Source organism: Sus scrofa, chromosome 1 (assembly GCF_000003025.6).
Source record: "Sus scrofa isolate TJ Tabasco breed Duroc chromosome 1, Sscrofa11.1, whole genome shotgun sequence".
Lineage (NCBI taxonomy): Eukaryota > Metazoa > Chordata > Mammalia > Artiodactyla > Suidae > Sus > Sus scrofa.
Genome location: NC_010443.5, coordinates 71,285,167 through 71,305,262, shown reverse-complemented (window position 1 = coordinate 71,305,262; position 20,096 = coordinate 71,285,167). Strand labels below are relative to the sequence as shown.

The 20,096-nt window shown below is 39.4% G+C and overlaps 1 protein-coding gene across 2 annotated transcripts in view; it reads right to left on the bottom strand.

The window, feature by feature from the left end:
• LIN28B (protein lin-28 homolog B) overlaps window positions 9,132-20,096 on the bottom strand; it is a 122,841-nt gene continuing 111,876 nt past the window's right edge. The window contains exon 4 of one of the 2 annotated variants that reach the window (XM_021079438.1): window positions 9,132-10,416. In XM_021079438.1, the coding sequence (XP_020935097.1) occupies window positions 10,047-10,416 (370 nt within the window). In that variant the 3' untranslated portion in view covers window positions 9,132-10,046. The remainder of the gene's footprint in view (window positions 10,417-20,096) is intronic. The other variant, NM_001315786.1, reaches the window with a different exon arrangement.

Genomic DNA, 20,096 nt, shown 5'->3' with positions numbered 1-20,096 from the left:
TCTAGATGATAGGCAGCTCAGAAATCAACTAGAAATCTAGGCCCTTGACTGTGAGTGAAACAATTCACATCTCCAAAAAACTTTAATTTCAAAAGCAAAGTATGCATACATGTGTCCTAAAGTCAGGACACTTTGTGAGTGGAAATAATTGTGCTAAGAAACACGCCTGATATGCAGCCTCAGAAACACTTATCATCTTCCAGGATACCTAAGACCACTTCAGGAAGAGTGTGTGTGTGTGTGTGTGTGTGTGTGTGTGTGTGTGTGTGTGTGTGTGTGTGTGTGAAAGAGAGGGAGGGAGGGAGGCAAGGAGGGAGAGAGAGAGGATTAGAAAGAGTAATGTACAATAATTTCTAAACTGAAGATGACAAATTATATTTGAGTAACAATAAAGGCTTTTCTTTTAAATTTTAATTGTTTCTAAACAGCAAAGCAGAGAATACACAGTGTTTTTGAGGAAAAATCAATTTCATGAAAATAACAAGAAAACAGGAGCAGGATCTAGCTACAAAATGTTAGACTGTCACATAAGCAATTTTGTTTTGATTTAGGAGCCTGGCTTCATATAAAAGCTTTTCCAAAAAGCTTATACAAGAGGAGCAGACATGAGAAGTGGCTCAAATGCAGTGCTCTGTGGATACATAAGAAAAGCTGAGGGGTCTGGAGGTCCCCTCATGGCTCAGTGGTTAACAAACCCAACTAGCATCCATGAGGACGCAGGTTTGATCCCTGGCCTTATTCAGTGGGTTAAGGATCTGGTGTTGCTGTGGCTGTGGCATAGGCCAGGAGCTACAGCTTCGATTCGACTTCTAGCCTGGGAACCTCCATATACCACTAGCACGGCCCTAAAAGACAAAAAAATTTAAAAATTAATTAAAAACCGAGGATTCTGGAGCTTCCCATTTTCTGGAATGAGCCTTCCATGTGCTCTCTATTAGGAGAAAGGAAACGTTAATTACAGAAGCCTATTGGACTACCTATATTTTAATTCTCCCATCATTTAAACACCAACTTCCTCCCCCAGGGTAGCTCTCTGGAGGGGAGAAGCTTGGGGAAATGTCTCCAACTCCACACGGGGTGCTCCAGGGGAACATGCTTGTGCATTTCCAAATGTTTAGAAAAATTTAGACTACCTGAGCCCCAGCTTTTCAACAATGATCTCTGCCCCCCGCCCCCAAAAAAGGACCACCTATAGAGCAACCAAAGGGAGTGGTGAGAAGCCTTTTCCCCCCGAAAGAAAAACTGCTTTTCTTTCCTGAAAGTAGTTCCATACTTAGAGCCTCTTCTAGAACGTCACGTACATCTCTCTTCACTGGTTCCATTCCCTCTGCCTTCAAACACGTGCTCAGTAACCCTAGAGGGAAAAGGACAAGGTCATGAGAAGCTGCTATTAAGGGCTAGAAGCAGAGGGTTGCTTTTCCCTGGTATTAGGACAGGTGTGTCTTGTCTCTTTGCCTGTCTGTCTTGTCTACCTGTCTGTCCTTTCTGCCTGTTTTATCATCAGAGTCTCTGGTTTCATACCCACAATGAGGTCTTGGGAAAGACAGACACCTTCAGGAATAAAACTAAAGAGTAGAATTTCAACAGGGCTGGCAGCTACGATTGTAGCACAAAAGTTGGGAGGCAAGATGATAACATTGAAAGAACTCTAAGGAAGCAACTTTGTAATCATCTGGATCACTTAACACCTGTAGCTTCTCCACATTCACTGTTTTGCTATTTTATATATTTTTCCAATCATGAAATAAACAGTAAATTTTTTAAAAGTAGTCAATTTTTTTTCATCTTAAAAGATTAACTTTTACATTTTCTAGTTGCTGCTTTCCATTTATCCTCCCTCTCATTCCCATTTCAAACAAGCGTAGATTCCATTATTTTTTTAAAACCTCAGTGATTTGGTTTCACCCATATTGTTCCATCAAAATTTTTCTGTCCATCAATCTAGATACTTTCTATTGACCTGTCTTCTCATTGACTAATCTTCTGTTCTGTTGCTTTTAACCTGCTGTTAAAAATTATCTGTTGCATTCTTAGTTTTAGCTTTAATTTTTGGTTCTAAAATTGCGTTTTGACTTCTGTACTATCTCTATTTAATTTCTATAGTTATTTTTAAAGTCCTTGTATGACAATTGCAATATCTGAGTCTCCTGTGTGCTTGTATGTTTGTTTTTCTTTGTTTCCAGTCAACTGATCCTATTTAGTGGCATACTTCATCCTTTTGGACTGGATGCTGGACAGTGTAGATGAAAATTTGTAACAAATGGATGATGTTAAATTCTTCCAAAGAGGGTTGAGTTATCCTTTGGTAGGTAGGTAGTGGACCAGCTAGTCACCTTGGTCCCATCCAGTGTTTATTTTAGGCTTTGTTAGGGCTGGTCTATTTCAGTTTTGCCCTATTTCTAGTGTATGTCCTATACTTGAAAGTGTTAGTCCTATACTCCTATGGTTAGCCCTCTGGGAGCTAGAGAAAAAGCTCAGGCGTTTACCAAGGCCCATCTAATCTCTGTGCCTTGCAGTTCCCTCTCTCCAGCAAAGATGGCTACGGAAATATGTGGTAACTCCCTTGTCTCCCAGCCAGGGGCTGGACTAGGATGAGGCAAGGATGCTACCCTATGTCAAGGTACCACCTTAGGTGGGTACCTTCTTAAATTTCACACCCCAGGGGCCTCCCTCACCTCACCCTGGTTGTGGCCCTGCACTCGATGGCTGTTTTCTGCTGAGTCTTTAAGAGTCAGTCAATGACTTGAGAGGAATCTCTTTGAAGCTTTGGGGGTCTTCCTTCTTTGTGACCCCTACCCTCTGGGGCTTGTCCCTCAATTTTCTGCTGCTCTGACAGCCCTGCATTTGTTTCCTCAGCTCAGTAAGACTGCTTGCCTCCTGTGTGATTCTACCACTTGGGTTCCAGTTCTCTGGGAACTGGAAAGTGACCAGAGGGCAAAAGGTGGGATGAATGTGCTCAGCTTGCACTTTTCCCTTTTCAAAATGGTAAGCCCCTCGAGTTCCTGGCTGCATTGGTGGCCCTCCCCCTCCATTCAAAAAGTTGCTTTTAATACTCTGTGCCGCCAAATTCATCTCTTTACTGATCGATGACACCTGCACTGCTTGGTTTCACCTCTGACCTTGTGTTTATGCCGTTTCATCTGTCCTGAAGAATGCGCCTCCGTTTCCCTCTCAAACCAAGCCCATCCTCCCTGCCCTACTGCCTGATCTCCCTTTCTCAGACCACATGTGCACTTACCAAAAATGGTGTTTCTTAACAATGTTTCCTGGTGTGACAAAACATTAAATGATGGGAGTTCCCATCATGGAGCAGCAGAAACGAATCTGACTAGGAACCATGAGGTTGAGGGTTCGATCCCTGGCCTCACTCAGTGGGTTAAAGATCCGGCATTGCCCTGAGCTGTGGTGTAGGTCACAGATTCGGCTTGGATCTGGCATTGCTGTGGTCTGGCGTACACCAGTAGCTACAGCTCCAATTAGACCCCAAGCTCGGGAACCTCCATATGCCATGGGTATGGCCCTAAAAAAGAAAAAAAAAAATTGATGTTAAGGGAAAAGCGTAAAGTTGGAAACCATTTCTAATCTAATTTTATTTTTAAAACTCCATCTACACACAACATTGAAAATCAATGAAGACTGTTAACGGTTACTTGTAGGTAATGAGATTATGTATCTTTAAAAGGTTGTCTGTATTTGAAATTAAGAAATTTAAGTTTAATCAATAAAACTATATTTAATTAATACATTTAAATTCAAAATTTAAACTTAAAATAAATTTAAATGTAAATTTAAATTAATAAAATGCAGGTGATGGGATTATGTACCATTTTAATTTTCTTTCAAGGTTCTCCATATTCTGTACAGTAAGTATGCTTGTAACAAAAAGCTACTCTTTCCAATAATAGTTATCAATGAAAGTAAACATGGTTGAAATGTTTATGTAATAAGCTTGTAGTGAGCATTTAAGATCAAGTCCTTCACGTCACTGTTGCACAAGAAAGTGAGTGTACTTCATCTTACTGAACCCTACACTTAAGAGATGTTAAAATGATAAATGACATTATTGTGTTTTTGCCGTAATTAAAAGGGAAAAAAAGTGAGAGTAGACCACAAAGGGAAAAAAGTAAATCATCCGGGACATAATAGAGCAGAAATGACAATCAGTGTAAAATTGTGGGGCTGGACAATTTCTGGAACTGAGCAGGGTTTTGTTTTGTTTTGTTTTGTTTTTTTGTTTTTGTTTTTTGTCTTTTTGCTATTTCTTGGGCCGCTCCCGCAGCATATGGAGGTTCCCAGGCTAGGGGTCGAATCGGAGCTGTAGCCACTGGCGTACACCAGAGCCACAGCAACACGGGATCCAAGCCATGTCTGCGACCTACACCACAGCTCAGGGCAACACCGGATCGTTAACCCACTGAGCAAGGGCAGGGACTGAACCCCGCCACCTGATGGTTCCTAGTCGGATTCGTTAACCACTGCACCACGACGGGAACTCCTGGAACTGAGCAGTTTTTATCAAATTGTTTGTAGAGTATAGCAAGGCTGTATGCAAAGCTTGATAAATCTATATTTACATTTTAGATATTTGGTACTGAGGTAACCTGGCCTTAGGTGTTCTTTTCAAAGAGTCAAAAATTCTTAGGGAAAAAATCACACGAAAATCCTAAAATGGTTTCTCCAAAAAGGTTTGAACACTTTTGTTTCAGGCTACTTTTCCTGACCCCGTGAAGTATGTGTCTTGATTCACAAACCTGCCGAGTCCATGCTGGCTGATGCAGGACGATTTTTTTTTTTAATTGAATTATAGTTGATTTCCAATTTGGGGTTAGTTTCAGTTGTATAGCAAAGTGATTTGTTTATATATATATATATATATATCCAGACTTTTCCAGTTTCTTTTCCCTCATCCATTATTACAAGATGTTGAATATAGTTCCCTGTGCTATACAGCAGGTCTTTGTTGATTATCTATGTTATATATAATAATGTGTATATATTAATCCCAAATTCCTGATTTATCCCTCCCCCTCCTTTCTCGTTTGGTGACCATGGTTTGTTTTCTGAGAGTTTACTTTCATTTTGTAGGAACAATTCTTAAGAATGACAGGGCCCACCTTTCCTTCTTCATTCATTCAGAATTTATTGGCCTTTTGTATTGTCATAAGTAAGGTGTTTGTGTTTGTTTTTGCCACAGCATGCAGCAGTTTGATGTGGGATCTCAGTTTCCCGACCAGGGATCAAACCCAGGCCGCAGAAATGAGAGTGCCAAGTGCTAACCACTAGACCATAAGGGAACTCCCATAAGTAAATTTTATATTTATAATCACTGCTGAGGATATGTTAAAACTATTTTATTTATGATCAGATTGGTATAAATACTGCCTAAGCAGCCTTTTCTTCAATCACACAAATAACGAAAAACCTCCAAAACTCACTATAAATGCCAACGTTATATGTTTTATTTTTAATCAAGTAATTTCTTTAAACCTCAAAATATCCATAATTGACAGAATAAGACACTAGGCATGAAATGAGCATATAAAATCCATGGTCTGCAGAAAGGCAAACAGTACTTTTTAGTCCATAAGATGACTACACGAGTGAATGCCATTCCAAACACCTACGCTTTTTATGTCCTTTAAAAACATATAGTTCAAGTGTTTTGCTTTGTTTTGTTTTTTCACTTGTAAACAACAGGAGCCAAAATGGACAATGAGGTCATCTAAATACTACACAGGATAATTTTAAAAACACTAGATAAAACACCATATTAAAGACATATAGCAATCAGTGTTCACTTTGGTCTCTATTATGGTTAAAGGTGTTAATACCAAAAAGCAACACATACTAATAATAGCCAGCTGGTGGTGGGTGCCAGTGGTTGGTGGATGTAAGTAATTCAAGAGGTAGTCAACACCATCATTTTCAAGCTGGTAACTCTCACATGTGCGAAGCCACAGATGTATTAAATGCTGTAATAGTCTCTCCCAGTACAGTACTTTACCACAACGTTGTAGCTTTGTTCCAAATGGACAATTTAAAAACAACTCAGAGGTCAACCTCACTCTAATTGAACAACTATGACACAGATCACACACAACCACCACAACTGAAAGAGGCTGTTGACAGTGATGTAAGACAGAATTCGATGCTTTGATCAAAAGTTGTTCTTCCCTAAAACAAATAAATCTCATTAAGACATCTAGAAAATGAAAGTCCGTGCAGCTGCACTTGTACATACTTTTCCAAATTTTATAACCAAAGGGGAAACACACATATATATTTTATGATAAACATTTCTTAGAGAAAACAGATAAATTAATTTAAATTAACTTTAAGACTTAATGAGATTTCCCATGTCCTGTATAATTCATCTTACAGTGAATGTTACAAAGTCTATTAACACGTATGGGCTTCTATTCACAAACTAAATACAACGAGCAGTAATGTGGGGCCACATTGGTGCAAAATAAAACCAGGCCAGAACATGAAAAAAAAAAAATGTATCGGCAATAAAAACACCCTATATTTGTAGGTGGACCAATGCGAATAACTCGATGTTTCTTGATCTTTTCCCCTACATTGCACGCCAAACTTCCAAGTTATAAGCAGGTAAAAATCTTTCTAAATCTTTCCACTTGTAAAAATACATCCAAAGTCTTCTAGTAAGGACTAGAAATGCAAGTATAAAAATGTTTCTACTATAATCTGCCATGTAACAATGAATAGCTCACAGGGCTGAGACCGGCAGTGCATCTTTCTTAGGAATTACGTTTGTGTTGACATGGGGAGGGGGGGAGGAGATGAGGTCAAGGGGCAGCTAATTCACAGACCTCCTGCCCAGCCCGTTAGCAACTCCTGTAAACTGATGCTTCTCACAGACCCTACCCCTCAGTAGCTAGAAATGGCATTGCACGTTCACTCTATGTTCACTCCTTGGCAGCTATGCTCCTTAGTTACTTCTAGGACAATAATGCTGCACTACACTTGGCCTCGGGGTAGCACAGCCACAAAGGAAGGAGATTGGCATCTCTGATACTTCTGCCCAGCACAAACACACTCACACACCCAACCTCTCTTCCCCACCTTTTCCCGCTACCGACGTCTGAGCAAAGCAGCCGTTTCCAAAACTGCTTGCCGGTTCTGCCTTGCTTCAGTGGAAGAGGCCCCGTAAGTCTTTAAACTAAATACATGGAACTTGAAGGAGATGCTTGGAGACTTTGCTAACTAAATGAGATGCTTCCTTATTGACGGGTGTTTGTCAGGAACATGCAGTTGTGAATTGCTATCTATCCTAGAGATAAAAAAGGTTCTGTACCAGAGAATTATCAGCCACTGTAAGGCTGGAGCAGCATAAAGGTATGCTGTGCATCAACGATGAGGTAGCCTTTTGCTGTAAACAGAATAATATTTCACCCATGTAAATGGACACTGTGCTTACGTCAGTGATATTCACATATGCGAGGAGCTCGGGAAGTCTCCTTTAGAGTACTTTTCACATGAAACAAAAATAGAAGAACTGAAATCTGATATTCAGAAATTTTGATCTATGTCAAACTCAGAGGTAGTTATTACTAGCGTCAGTACATAATAATACTTATATAAAGGTCTAAGTCTTTTGGTTTGTTTTGAGTAAGCAGGACTGTAGACTATTCTGTAAAGAAACAACAATATTACATGGTATGTTCCCTGAGCAAAGTTCTTTGTCCTGAGTATGTTATGTAATAGTGATAATATTCTTTATAAAAAATAAACCCCAGCTTTTAATCATAAGATAGGTTCGGTATGTGCTCTCAGTTCAGTCTAGTAAGATGCTGAAAATGATTTCAAATTGCACCCATAAGGTCCACGGTTATAAAAGCTTTCTTTCTCTGTTTCTTTGTTTTTAACCATGATCTCTCAGTTATGAACGTTTTATATGTAAACAGGGAATGTCCAATTCTCAAGTCCATAATTTCCTATTTCTAATAAGGTCAAGGAACTTTGGTTTGAATTCTCAAAGTGACTTCTTAGGGTTGCATTTTTTTTTTAACTGTTAACCTGCTTATTACACCTGCTAGAAATTAAGCAATGCCACTTTGATTTGTCTACATAATTTAAATAAGCTTACGATCCTCACGTAAGGCAAGGAAGTACTTCTCTCTAGCTATGTATCATCACATTCAATATCGTCAAAGGTAAGCTTTGCATCGCAGCACACTGATATTTCAGTGTATCCCACAGAGATTCTCACAAACACTGTCAACTCAAGCTGAGTTGGGAAGGGCTGGCAGCCCAGCCTGAGCACCCTCTCCTGGCGCGGGGCAGCAGCCCTGTCTCCCTTGGCAGGACCAGCCGGGGAGGGAGCAGAAACTGTTCAGCAAGCTGTGTCTCATTTGAATCATGTTATTTTCTTTCTTTCTTTTTTTGATTATCTGAGCTTCCACCAATTGGCTCATACGAAACTATATTTACTGCCTGTGTTCGGCATCATCACTCATTGGAATCTTCTAGGAGATGTTTCTGAAATTTATCTGTAACATCTGGAACCAAGATGACACCAAAATGACTTTCTTGTCCTCTTGTCAGGTTTCATGACTGAAACCTGAAGGGACCAATACTACGACTGGCCCCCAGCCAGTTTCTTAACGTAACTGAGGAGCAACCTGAGAAGGGTCCCTATCACTGAGTGTTCACCCTGAATCCACCATCCAGGTCCCTTCAGTATGAGTCATGAGGGAATTTCCATAAGATCAACTGTACTGTAGAAAACACTCCTAGCTCTTGGCTAGGAGAGGCCTGGGAACCTCTAGCCCCCGGCTCATCACTCTCCGCGCTGCCTGCCACCAAACTCGGCGCTTTCTAACGTTATTCCGGGTCAGACATACGGGGCAACTGTGAACATCCACTTAATCTGCACTCTCAACCCTGGCATTTTACTCGTATCTGTGATGTTTTGTTTGTTTTAGAAACAAGTTGGGTCACTCTCCAGGGGGAAATTAAAAACAGCCACCAAAAACATACACCAAATGACTGGAGTTTTCCTCCAAGATCTTCAGTAGTAAACTAGGAGGCCCCCGCTCGAAGTGATGCTCGGAAGGATGGACTCAGTCAAAGGGAAGCTGCTGTTGCCACAGTCCCATAAAAGCTTCACAACAGGTAAGAGATTATAAGGAGCTGGTATCAAAATACCACTGACAACAATCAAGTCACTACATGTAGACACGGCCCGCCCCTTCACTTCTCTTAATAGGCATCTAATTTACAATTAAAACATAGGAATTAAAAAACTTTTGAAATATCGGCACAGAAAGTACACATTCATTGTCTTTTCTGGAGTTATGTATCCCAGATTCAAAAGAGCTTATGGCAGTCAGAGGCATATGGAGTTAAGGGACTGCCTTCAAAGGGGATGGGAGCGAGGGACACACTCTATAGATAGCAAGAAAAAGAGGCAATCCTGAACTTGGGAGAACGGATGTCTTAAAAACCTTTAGTACCATATGATTGGCAGCTGTGCGATCTGGAGAATCCTTTGGTTCACACAAAAGGTAACAGTCACATTTTTTTTGTTGTTGTTTTTTCCTTAATGTAACCTACAGGGACTGGTATTTCAAGAAAAACTCCAGGGGTTATTTTCCTAACCATCTAAAATGCTTCACATGGGTCTTCAATTCTTGGGAATGTCCAATTCTGGGAGGGAGGGTGTGTGCTTTTAGCTCTAGACACACATATATAAAGACAGGCCCTCTTTATATACATGTCTACATTCTCTATAAACTCCTCCGACACACACACACACACACACACACACAGACGCAGGCTCTCTCCCTCTCACACATGCACGATCCGATACACAGCATCTTGTCCTCTGAGTCACATACAACACGACACCCTGCTCAAAGGTTAATTTGCTTAGAGTGATTTGTCTGTTTAAAAAAATTCACAGTTCCTCAACAGTAGTTAAAATCCCAGGTCAGCTGCTTCTTGTGAAATACTGTTCCCCTGTACTCGCATGAGGTAGACGTCCCAACCAGGGAGAGAAAACGACACGCTAAGAAGAAGGGTTATGTCTTTTTCCTTTTTTGAACGGAAGGCCCCTTTTTGCTTTGTTCTTCTGGCGCTGCAGAGGACTTCACGGAGGAAGCTTCTTGAGGCGACCTGCCTGGCCACTCTGAGATCTCGGACCTCGCCTCCTGAGGAAACGGTGGTGATGTACAGCCATGCCCTCCCCCCACCTCTCGAGGGAAAGTCGACGTGCATGGCTGGGGCTCTGCTTCCTGTCTTCCCTGAGAACTGGTGGGCGCCTGCACCACAGTTTTATGAGGGCAGTTCGCCACCATGTGCGTGATGCTCTGACAGCAATGGCACTTCTTTGGCTGAGGAGGTAGACTGCATTCCTTAGCATGATGATCAAGGCCGCCACAGTTGTAGCATCTGCAACAGGAATAATGAAAGCATCTTAAGTGGGAGCATGGGTCATAAAATACCTAAGTCAAAAATATACTGAAATACACCAACTGTCGATGAGATCAGCCTATTTTAATAGGCCTTCTTTTTAAAAATTTTATTTTATGGCCACACCTGAGGCATGTGGAAGTTCCTAGGCCAAGGATTGAATCCGAGTCACAGCTGTGATCTATACTGTTACTGGACCCTTTAACCACTGAGCCAGTCAGGGGATAGAACCCACAACTCCACAGCGACCAGAGCCACTGCAGTCGGGTTCTTAACCCACTGCACCACAGGAGGAACTCCTTAATAGGTCTTCTTAATAAGTATGTAATGCTATTTAAAGTATATTGCTTCACAGATAATCACTATCAAAATGCCCCAGCAAAGGTATAAAACTTGTACTAGACACAAAGGTCAATGAAAAACAAGAGTACTAAAGCATGAAGGATTATTTAATCACTTCCACAGAGAAATGACTTCTTTGGAGCTGACAAGTTATGGTAAAGAAAGTTTAGTCCACTAGAGGGCGGCCACGTTCAACAAAAACAACCCACAGCCTTAAAAAGACAGTTAAAAACACAGCTGCTGACTTAATAGGCAATGCCAATTGAATCAGCAATTGGGAAAATTAGAGACCAAATTAAATTTTATGAGTTTAACATTTCTTTGGATGTTAATTATTTTGGCTGCGGAAACCAGTTGCACTGGAAGAATTTTTTTCCCTCTGCACAAATTAGTGCAGTGAAAATTTGATAAATAAGAAAGTCAGACATCTACCGTGAATGCTATCTGGGAAATTACCCAGATAGAGTGAGACGGAAAGTATCTGAATCAGAAGAATGCTACAGAAGAAAGCTTCTAGATACTTAGATCAGATTAATAAAGCCTGATGCTGGTTCAGCGACGGGAAAAATGTGCTTTCTTTTCTTTCTCTAAGAAGTTTTCTTTAGGGTAAATTCTAAATTGAAATAAATATTAATCCATCTTTAATTAATATCTGAATGCACACTGGGGACACAGCTTATACTATATGTGTAAAATTTTGACAGCTTCTAAAAGCTGAAAAATTATTTGGAAGATATATTTGCTCAATTTCAATCAGATTTTTGTTTAAAATTTTATACTAAAACAATAAAACATCCAGTGGAGAAAAATAGAATTTTGTATTTAAAGAAGGGTTTTGCTCTATTCAAGTATGAAATTTACTAATTTGTCTCTAAATGAAGCATTTTAAAGACTTTCTCTTTTAAATTTATTTTCCAAATACATTTATGACACTATAATTCTCATTATGAAATATACACAATAGGTCACATTTTTAAAAAGCAACAGCAAAACAGGTGGTAACTGTGAGAATCAGCTTAAGATCATAATGACAAAATACCTAATTATAATTAATTAGATTAGTGTGTGTATGAGACCTGCACGCTTAATAATATATTACCATATATTTCGAAGACAAGCTATTATTAACCTGGTAAATATATGTAGTATATTTAGTATTTTATCTTCTGAGATGTTATAGAGTGATGTTTTTTTACTTGGAAAAACTAAGATAACTACAGCCTGCTTCTCCAGGTATCAATATTACCTCGAAGATTTTAGAATAATGAATTAGCAAGATGGGCTTTTATTCTTTGCAGTAATTAATAAGTATTTATGTCAGGAAAAGAGAAAGCATCAAGTTTTCAGAAATTTAAGGGAAAAACCAAGAAATCATTGTTACGATTAAATTATTTATTGTATAATTACATACCTTAGTATCATAAATTAATGAAACAATATTACAATGCAGATTCAATATTGTTTCAGCCAATTGTTCTAAAAGATCATGCAAAATTAAAAAGCAATAAGAATAACTGACTAATACTTGAAATTCAGGTGCCCAAAATACACGAAAAAATGGCATCTGAGGAATATAAGTAACCATATAACTTATGATAATGTTTTCCCCATACTTGTCTTTCAAAATGGCTAAGTGGATACTTAAATTTGCCCATCTATAAAATGTCTTCTTTTGAATTAAATTCACTTCCTTAAGGATCACAACCACTTAGGAGCTCATTTTTGAAGAGAGAAAATAGGTTACAGGCTTGAGTAATAGAGCCGCTCTCCCGCGGACACATCAATTTCATCCATTGCTGTGGTGTGCACTGTGTTATCCGATTCAAGGGACCATTCGCCCACTCATTTACCAAGGGCCTGATGTCGGGATTCCATTTTTACACATGGGGTCTTCCATCATATTCCATATTTGCATTTACCATTACATTTGGGCTTTTAAGGTTATTTTTAAGAATACTATGTAATTTTGGTTTCCTTGCATTTTGATCTGCATAGTTAATTCGCCCTCCTAGCTTTTCAGATTCCAGTTCTCATTAGGCCAGACTGCCTCCCACACTGAAAAGATTTGCATTCAGTGTATATGTGCTTAGCCTTAAAAGGGGAGGAGTGGTATGTATGCTCTTCTATTTAATCATTCAATGCCAATCACTCTAAGAGTGCAGATCACACCCCATTATGAGATCCCTTCCTTCCCAAGGGGCTGACACCAAAATGAAAATGTTCAGCTACCTTTCAGCTCACAAATGATACCACACCACATATTCCATACAAAGCTCTGTGTGATACTAGTCTTCTTTGTTCACTCTCCACACCTTTCCAAATCAGCCTGCTTTTGTTAATTTGAATGAATTTTAGGTTGCAATGCAAGCACTAAAAATGTCCCCAAACTGATTTTTTAAAATGGGAAGAGGGATAAAAAAACAATGTGTGTATGTGTGTATATGTGTGTGTGTGTAACTGAGCCACTTTGCTATACAGCAGAAATTGGCACAACATTGTAAATCAACTATACTTTAAAAAAATAGTTTTTTTAAAACATGAGAAGAGGGGTGACACTGCAGACAGAGAGCAAGCAATGGGGCAGGGAGGAGAAATGAATAAAGGAAAGAACTACATAAAAATGCCTTGGAAAAAAGATGAAAGCATCAATAAAGTTTCCAAATGGGAGGCCAGAGAGGTAAAGAGAAGCTGCAGGAAATTCCTGTTGTGGCTCACCAGTAAGGAACCTACCAGTATCCATGAGGATGTGGATTCGATCCCTGGTTTTGCTCAGGGGTTAAGGATCCTGCGTTGCCGTGGACTGTGGTGTAGGTTGCAGACATGGCGTGGATCTGGCATTGCTGTGGTTGAGGCTGTGGCCAGCAGCTGAAGCTCTGATTCAACCCATGGCCTGGGAACCTCCACGTACAGCAGGTGTGGCCCTAAAAAGCCAAAAAAAAAAAAAAAAAAAAAAAAAAAGTTCCCAGACCAGGGGTCCAATAGGGGCTACAGTTGCTGGCCTACACCACAGCTACAGCAACACCAGATCCACACCATGTCTGCGACCTACACCACAGCTCATGGCAATGCCGGATCCTTAACCCAATGAGCAAGGCCAGGGATCGAACCCAAGTTCCCATGGATACTAGTTGGGTTTGTTAATCGCTGAGCCATGAAGGGAACTCCAAGTCTACAACTTTTTATTTCACTGTCTGAACACTAATTCTACTGTGTGTCAATCAACCTAAGACTTGGGATAGCCAGATCTCAGTATGGAGGCGGGAGGGAGGTGGATGGGCAGAAAGGCCATCACAGAACCTGAGACAGCAGAAGAGAGCAAAGGATCCAGAGTGTAGTTTTGTCTTTTTTGTTTTGGGGGGGCCATGCCCGGGGAATGCAGAAGTTCCTGGGGTAGGGATTGAACCTGAACCACAGCAGCAACCCGAGCCGCTGCAGTGACAATGCTGGATCTTTAACCTGCTACACCACCAGGGAACTACTGAAGTAGATTATTCTCGAGATTTGGGCTACTGTTCCGTCATTATGTTGTGGAGCAGTAAGCTTCTGTCTTTGAACTCTCTCATCTATAAAATCAAAGACTGCAACTAGTCCAGTCCAAACTTTTCACTGCCAATGCCCAGTTTTATTTCTACCCCTCATGTACTTTATGTTAAAAATTTTTGTTTAAAACAGTAAATAATTTTTCCATTCTCCTTTATCATATGTGTAAGACTATAAATGGGAACTTCAGGTTGACATGCTGTCAGCGCTATCAAACTGACTCAATGACATTCTGGCTAAAATAAAGAAAATAAATTCTACCACTTAAGTTAGCCCATGAAGTCACACTGTGATGTGAATCATTTATTTAGGCTTTGAAATAAATATTCCAATGAGAGTCTAGTGGCTGAAGTAAATATAAATTGCTATTGGAGGGAAATCTGATAGCATATTTCAAAATATTAATATGCATATTCTCTGACCCAGCAAATCTAACTCTCAGAATTTGCCATACAGGAATATTCACAGGTAGGCACAATGATTTGGGTACTAAAATAATTACTAGATTGTTGCCCATATTGGTAAAAAATAGAAAAATTAAATAATACAAAAAATAATAATAAATATTTATAATCAAAACTAGGTCTAGCTAGAGTTTTTACTCTTTGCCACCAAGCTGCAAATATGCGAAAATGAACAAGAAATTAAAGCCACCATATACTGAGAAATATCCTATAGGCATTAAAAGGAATGACGTAAAAGAATATTTTTTAAAATAAGATAGAACTACATGCATTGACAGGGAAAGATCTCTTACGACAAATTAAGTGAAAAAAGCAAACCACATGATACTACATAAATACAGCATAATTCCACTGTGTTTCAAAAGCACTACATATGGTAAGTAATTATATGCATTTTAAAATGCATGGAAAACCACTGGAAGGATAAACAGTATATTACGTCTAGAGAGGAGAAGAGATAAAGGGGGACTTTCATTTTTACTCCATAAATTCTTTTTTTTTTTCTTTTTAGGGCCGCACGTGGGGCATATGGAAGTTCCCAGGCTGGAGGTCGAATCAGAGCTATAGCCGCCAACCTGCCTAAACTACAGCCACAGCAACGCGGGATCCAAGCTGCATCTGTGACTTACACCACAGCTCAAGGCAATGCCAGATCCTTATTAACCCATTGATTGTGGCCGCATCCTCATGGATACTAATCAGGTTCGTTACCGCTGAACCACAACGGGAACTCCCCATAAATTCTCATATAGTTTCTTGTTTTTTGGTCTCCTTAGGGCCGCACCCGCTGCACATGGAGGTTCCCAGGCTAGGGGTCTAAGTGGAGCTTACACCACAGCCACAGCAATGCCAGATCCCAGCCGCGTCCACAACTCATGGCAACGCCGGATCCTTGACCCACTGAGCAGCAAGGCTAGGGATAGAACCCGAAACCTCATGGTCTCTAGTCGGATTCGTTTCTGCTGCACCACGATGGGAACCCGCTCATGTAGTTTCTTTTTTAAATAACCAGAATATATAATTTATGTAATTAAAAAAGGAAAAAGTAATTATAAAGCTGCACTTCCATTGTGTAATTTGACCTTCATTATTATTATTAGTCATCTGGCAGTAAACGTATCATTTTCAACTCTAGAATCATCCTAGAGGCTTTTTTTTAAAAAAAATTACTTATGCCTGGGCTCTACTCCAGATCATTAAATCAGAATCTCTGAGTGTGGAGTCCCAGGCATCAGTACTTTTAAAAAAGTCCCCCAAGTGACAGTGAGTAGCTACTATGTATACATCTGAGTTTAGCACTGAGAGCCTTACCAACCATAAGGAATGTGGTCAAAACAGAATATGAACTACTGCTGAAATGCTCTTTCAATAGTTCATGATGCCTTGAAAGGAAGGAGACAGGAAGGGAGGGAGGGAGGGAGGGAGAAGAGAAAGAGGGAGGGAACGAGGGAGAAAGAAGGGAGAGGGAGGAAGGAAGCAAAGGGTGTGTATGGATCCTATTTCTTTACTGTGAACTAAAATGATTCCCTCCTGAAATTTCTGGCTACATAAACCTACAATTTTTTACCATCACTGATTCCTGCCGATTTTGGAAGGCCAACATTGCAAAAATCTACTGAGTTTAGCTTCAGAAGTGCTTTCTCTGTTTCTGAGACCATTACTCAATTTTTGGTTCATCAATCAAGGATGGGTTCAATGGTGAAGGCCCCCTGTCATCAAAACGGGTGGTAATTTACAGCTCTTGAATCAATTGCTCCTTTCTCTAAACTTCACTATCATTACCGATTAACATTTATTGATTTCCCATAATAACTGTTTTAATTCTTCATCTTTTGTTGCCTGCATCTAAAATAATTCCTTAAACCATACACATTTGTTTGCCACAGAGAGATCCCTGCAAACATTTTCAATGGTCAAATTCTGTTGGATCTTACATAGAAAATAAATATAAATATAATTTTAAAAACTCTGCTTCTTCTAAAATTTATTAGTCATGGAATATTAAAAAAAACTTCTAATTTTTTTTTTTGGGGGGGGTCTTTTTAGGGCCATACCCATGGCATATGGAGCTTCCCAGGCTTGGGGTCTAAGTGGAGCTGTAGCTGCCAGCCTACACCACAGCCACAGCAACACCAGATCAGAGCAGCATCTGTGACCTACACCACAGCTCATTGCAACATCTGATCCTTAACCCACTGAGTGAGTCCAGGGACCGAATCTGAAACCTCATGTTTCCTAGTTGGATTTTTTTCCGCTGCGCCACAATGGGAACTCCTAAAAAAAACCTCTAATATTTAAAATATATTTCACCTAAGAGTGCCATTGATAAAGTTACTATTGTTCACTTGGTTTTCTAAACTTAGAGAAAAAGAAAGTGCATCATAAATGGTTTCAAACCTGCTTATTAGATAAGCAATGAGGTTCTGCTATATAGCACTGGGAACTATATTCAGTCACTTATGATGGAGCATGATGGAGGATAATGTGACAAAAAGAATGTATATATGTATGTTTAACTAGGTCACTTGCTGTACAGTAGAAAACTGACAGAACACTGTAAACCAACTATAATGGAAAAAATAAAAATCATTTGAAAATAAGAAAACAAAAAAAAACCCTGTTTATTAGACTACCCCAAGGATCAGTTTTCAATGTTATTTTTAAAAAGCAAAATTTAGTCAATAAAACTGCCATTCAGTTCTTTCTGGTGGGTAAACAGATGTGTGGATAGCGCAGAGTTGCCTAGCTTTAGTCATAGTGAGCAAGGGTCAGTCTATTGTGGATGGAACCAAAACTGCTGGCAGTGAAACATGAACACTCTGTCTCCTCCAAACCTCAGTGTTCAGCCCATTTACTAACTAATCTAGGGTGTGCACTGAGTTTAAGGGGAAATTTTTACTTAGCAACTACTGTTCTAACCTCTTGTATCATCTGCTTCTATGATGTGCAATTATCTAGATACCGTGCCTATTAGTGAGTATATTCATCTGCTTCTAATATCCATGCAAGCATTTTCATAAAGTCAAATGAAAAATAGAAAAAAAAGACACGAATATCTACAATGAATATGACTTTGTACTACTCGGGAAATGTATGCAAATTGTTAGTTGGATGGTAGTGGGTGTGTATGTGTGTGTGTGTAAAATCATGTTTGATATCTTCTCCTGACTGCTTTTTGGATGGTCTTATGTTTATTAGTTTTTGGACACTCTCTCTGATTAATGCCATGGTCTGTCGCCTGTATCATAACACCAGCTAAAATGGCACCAGAATATCTTGACAACCAGCTAAAATATAGTAATGGCTCTATTCGCAAACCTTTTATCATCTTATAAAAACAAGAAGATAAGATGGAGAATGTGGGGGACAGATACGTGATGAATGTTGGTGCAGGGTCAAGAGAAGCAGAAATGGAACATACAGCAGTTTTTAAAGAGAAGAGGACATGAAAGGGGCAAGAAATCACTGGAGAAATTGGGACAGAAGGAGCCTTTTTTATGGAAGGGCCTTCCATCATGTGTAATTAATTATGAGTCAGGCATTTTTGTATTTCATTCCATCATGTTTAAAAGTGCTCCTAAGTAATGCAGCAATTCTATGGAAAAATAATTGTTTGTTGAGAATTGGTTACTTTGTACCAGAACTTGAGAAGGAGCATAATAATGAATTCTAGGTCATAAGTCAAATCTGTATTTGAAATAGAAATGTTATCTTTTAGGTGACAAACAATATCCCACACAGGTAATCTCTTCTGCCTAATGGAAAAGGTGAAAAAAACAAGGAGAAAGATGTACTCAAACGCAGATAACTTAATGTTTTCCAATTCCTTGGCAGTAAAAGCAGTTTGTTATAAAATAGGACCCCAATCTCACATGCAGTGGGCACTCTGCCAGCATGGCTTTTATGATCCCAACACAACTAAGGAGGTGTGTCTAGGTCAGGACAACACACACACACACACACTCACACACACACACACAAGCCACATGCATTTCTGCAGTGGCAGTGTTGCAGCTATCCAAACTGCAGGAACCAAGGTCAATTTATCCCCATACTTGGTCATGATGACCTTCGGGTACACAGTATTTTTAGAAGTGCAGGTGTTAAATATGAAGGCGCAGACATTCAGTATTTAACTTCTCCTGAGATGGTTAAAATTAGGTATTTATTTAGATGGAAGAATCAGATTATAATAATCTGATTACAGCAATCCGAAAAGGGTGGTTCCTTTATCTATGATAGCAGCCTTGTGGGAAAACTTACAACCCCCAAAGCTGTCTGCTCTCTTCTTCACCAGGCCATTTCACACTCGCCAGTGTCAGAGGTGTGACACCTTCTGTAAATAAGCACCAGTTTGGCCTGAAGAAAGACAATTCCACCACCACATCCGTGTCAACTTTTATAAATGCTTTTTTCTTGCTCATCACATGATTTCTTTTAGGCTCTGGCTCAGAAAACCAGCCTGATTTTTATGGCTGACATTATTTCACAAATCATTCTAAAGTGATATATTTCTCTTTATGTGTACATTGAATTTCTTCTTATTATTAAACATTTGGCCAGAGGCGCAATAGATTTTAAAAGAGTAATTTCATTATGATTACTTGATAGGTGAAACAATAATGTGTTAGGTAGAGAATCAAATGTAAACATAACAATATATGAAATAATTTAAACACATAAAAGAAATACTTAGATATTTTAAAACCTTAGGTATTCAAATAAGGACTGCAAAATTATAAAGTGACTAGTTCAGGAGTCCCCGTCGTGGCTCAGTGGAAACGAATCTGACTAGTATCCATAAGGACTCAGGTTCAATGCCTGGCCTTGCTCAGTGGGTTAAAGATCTGGCATTGCTGTGGCTGTGGTGTAGGCTGGTAGCTACATCTCCAATTCGACCCCTAGCCTGGGAACCTCCATATGCCGTGGGTGTAGCCCTAAAAAGACTAAAAAAAAAAAGGGACTTATTCATATTTTGTCACACACACCTCCTCTGTTAAAATATAGACGGAAGAGACAGCATGAGAAATTTCAAAGGAAAGGAAGATGTAGACAGATCAAGAATTTTAGTGGCAATGACTAATGAACTGCCCAGGTTAGATAACAATTCCAGATTTATGCTAGTTATTTGCAAGATGGATACAAAAAGAGGGCTGGATTAAAAGATTCGATCCTAGTTCTAGCCAAATGAGTTATTATTAGTATTATTTAGCCAAAATGCTTATTTGAAGCGTAGAAGTTACCTCAGCTTAATTACCTTCAATATAAGTAATAATGTGAGTAGTATTTGAGTTTCCATAAAGATAACATTAA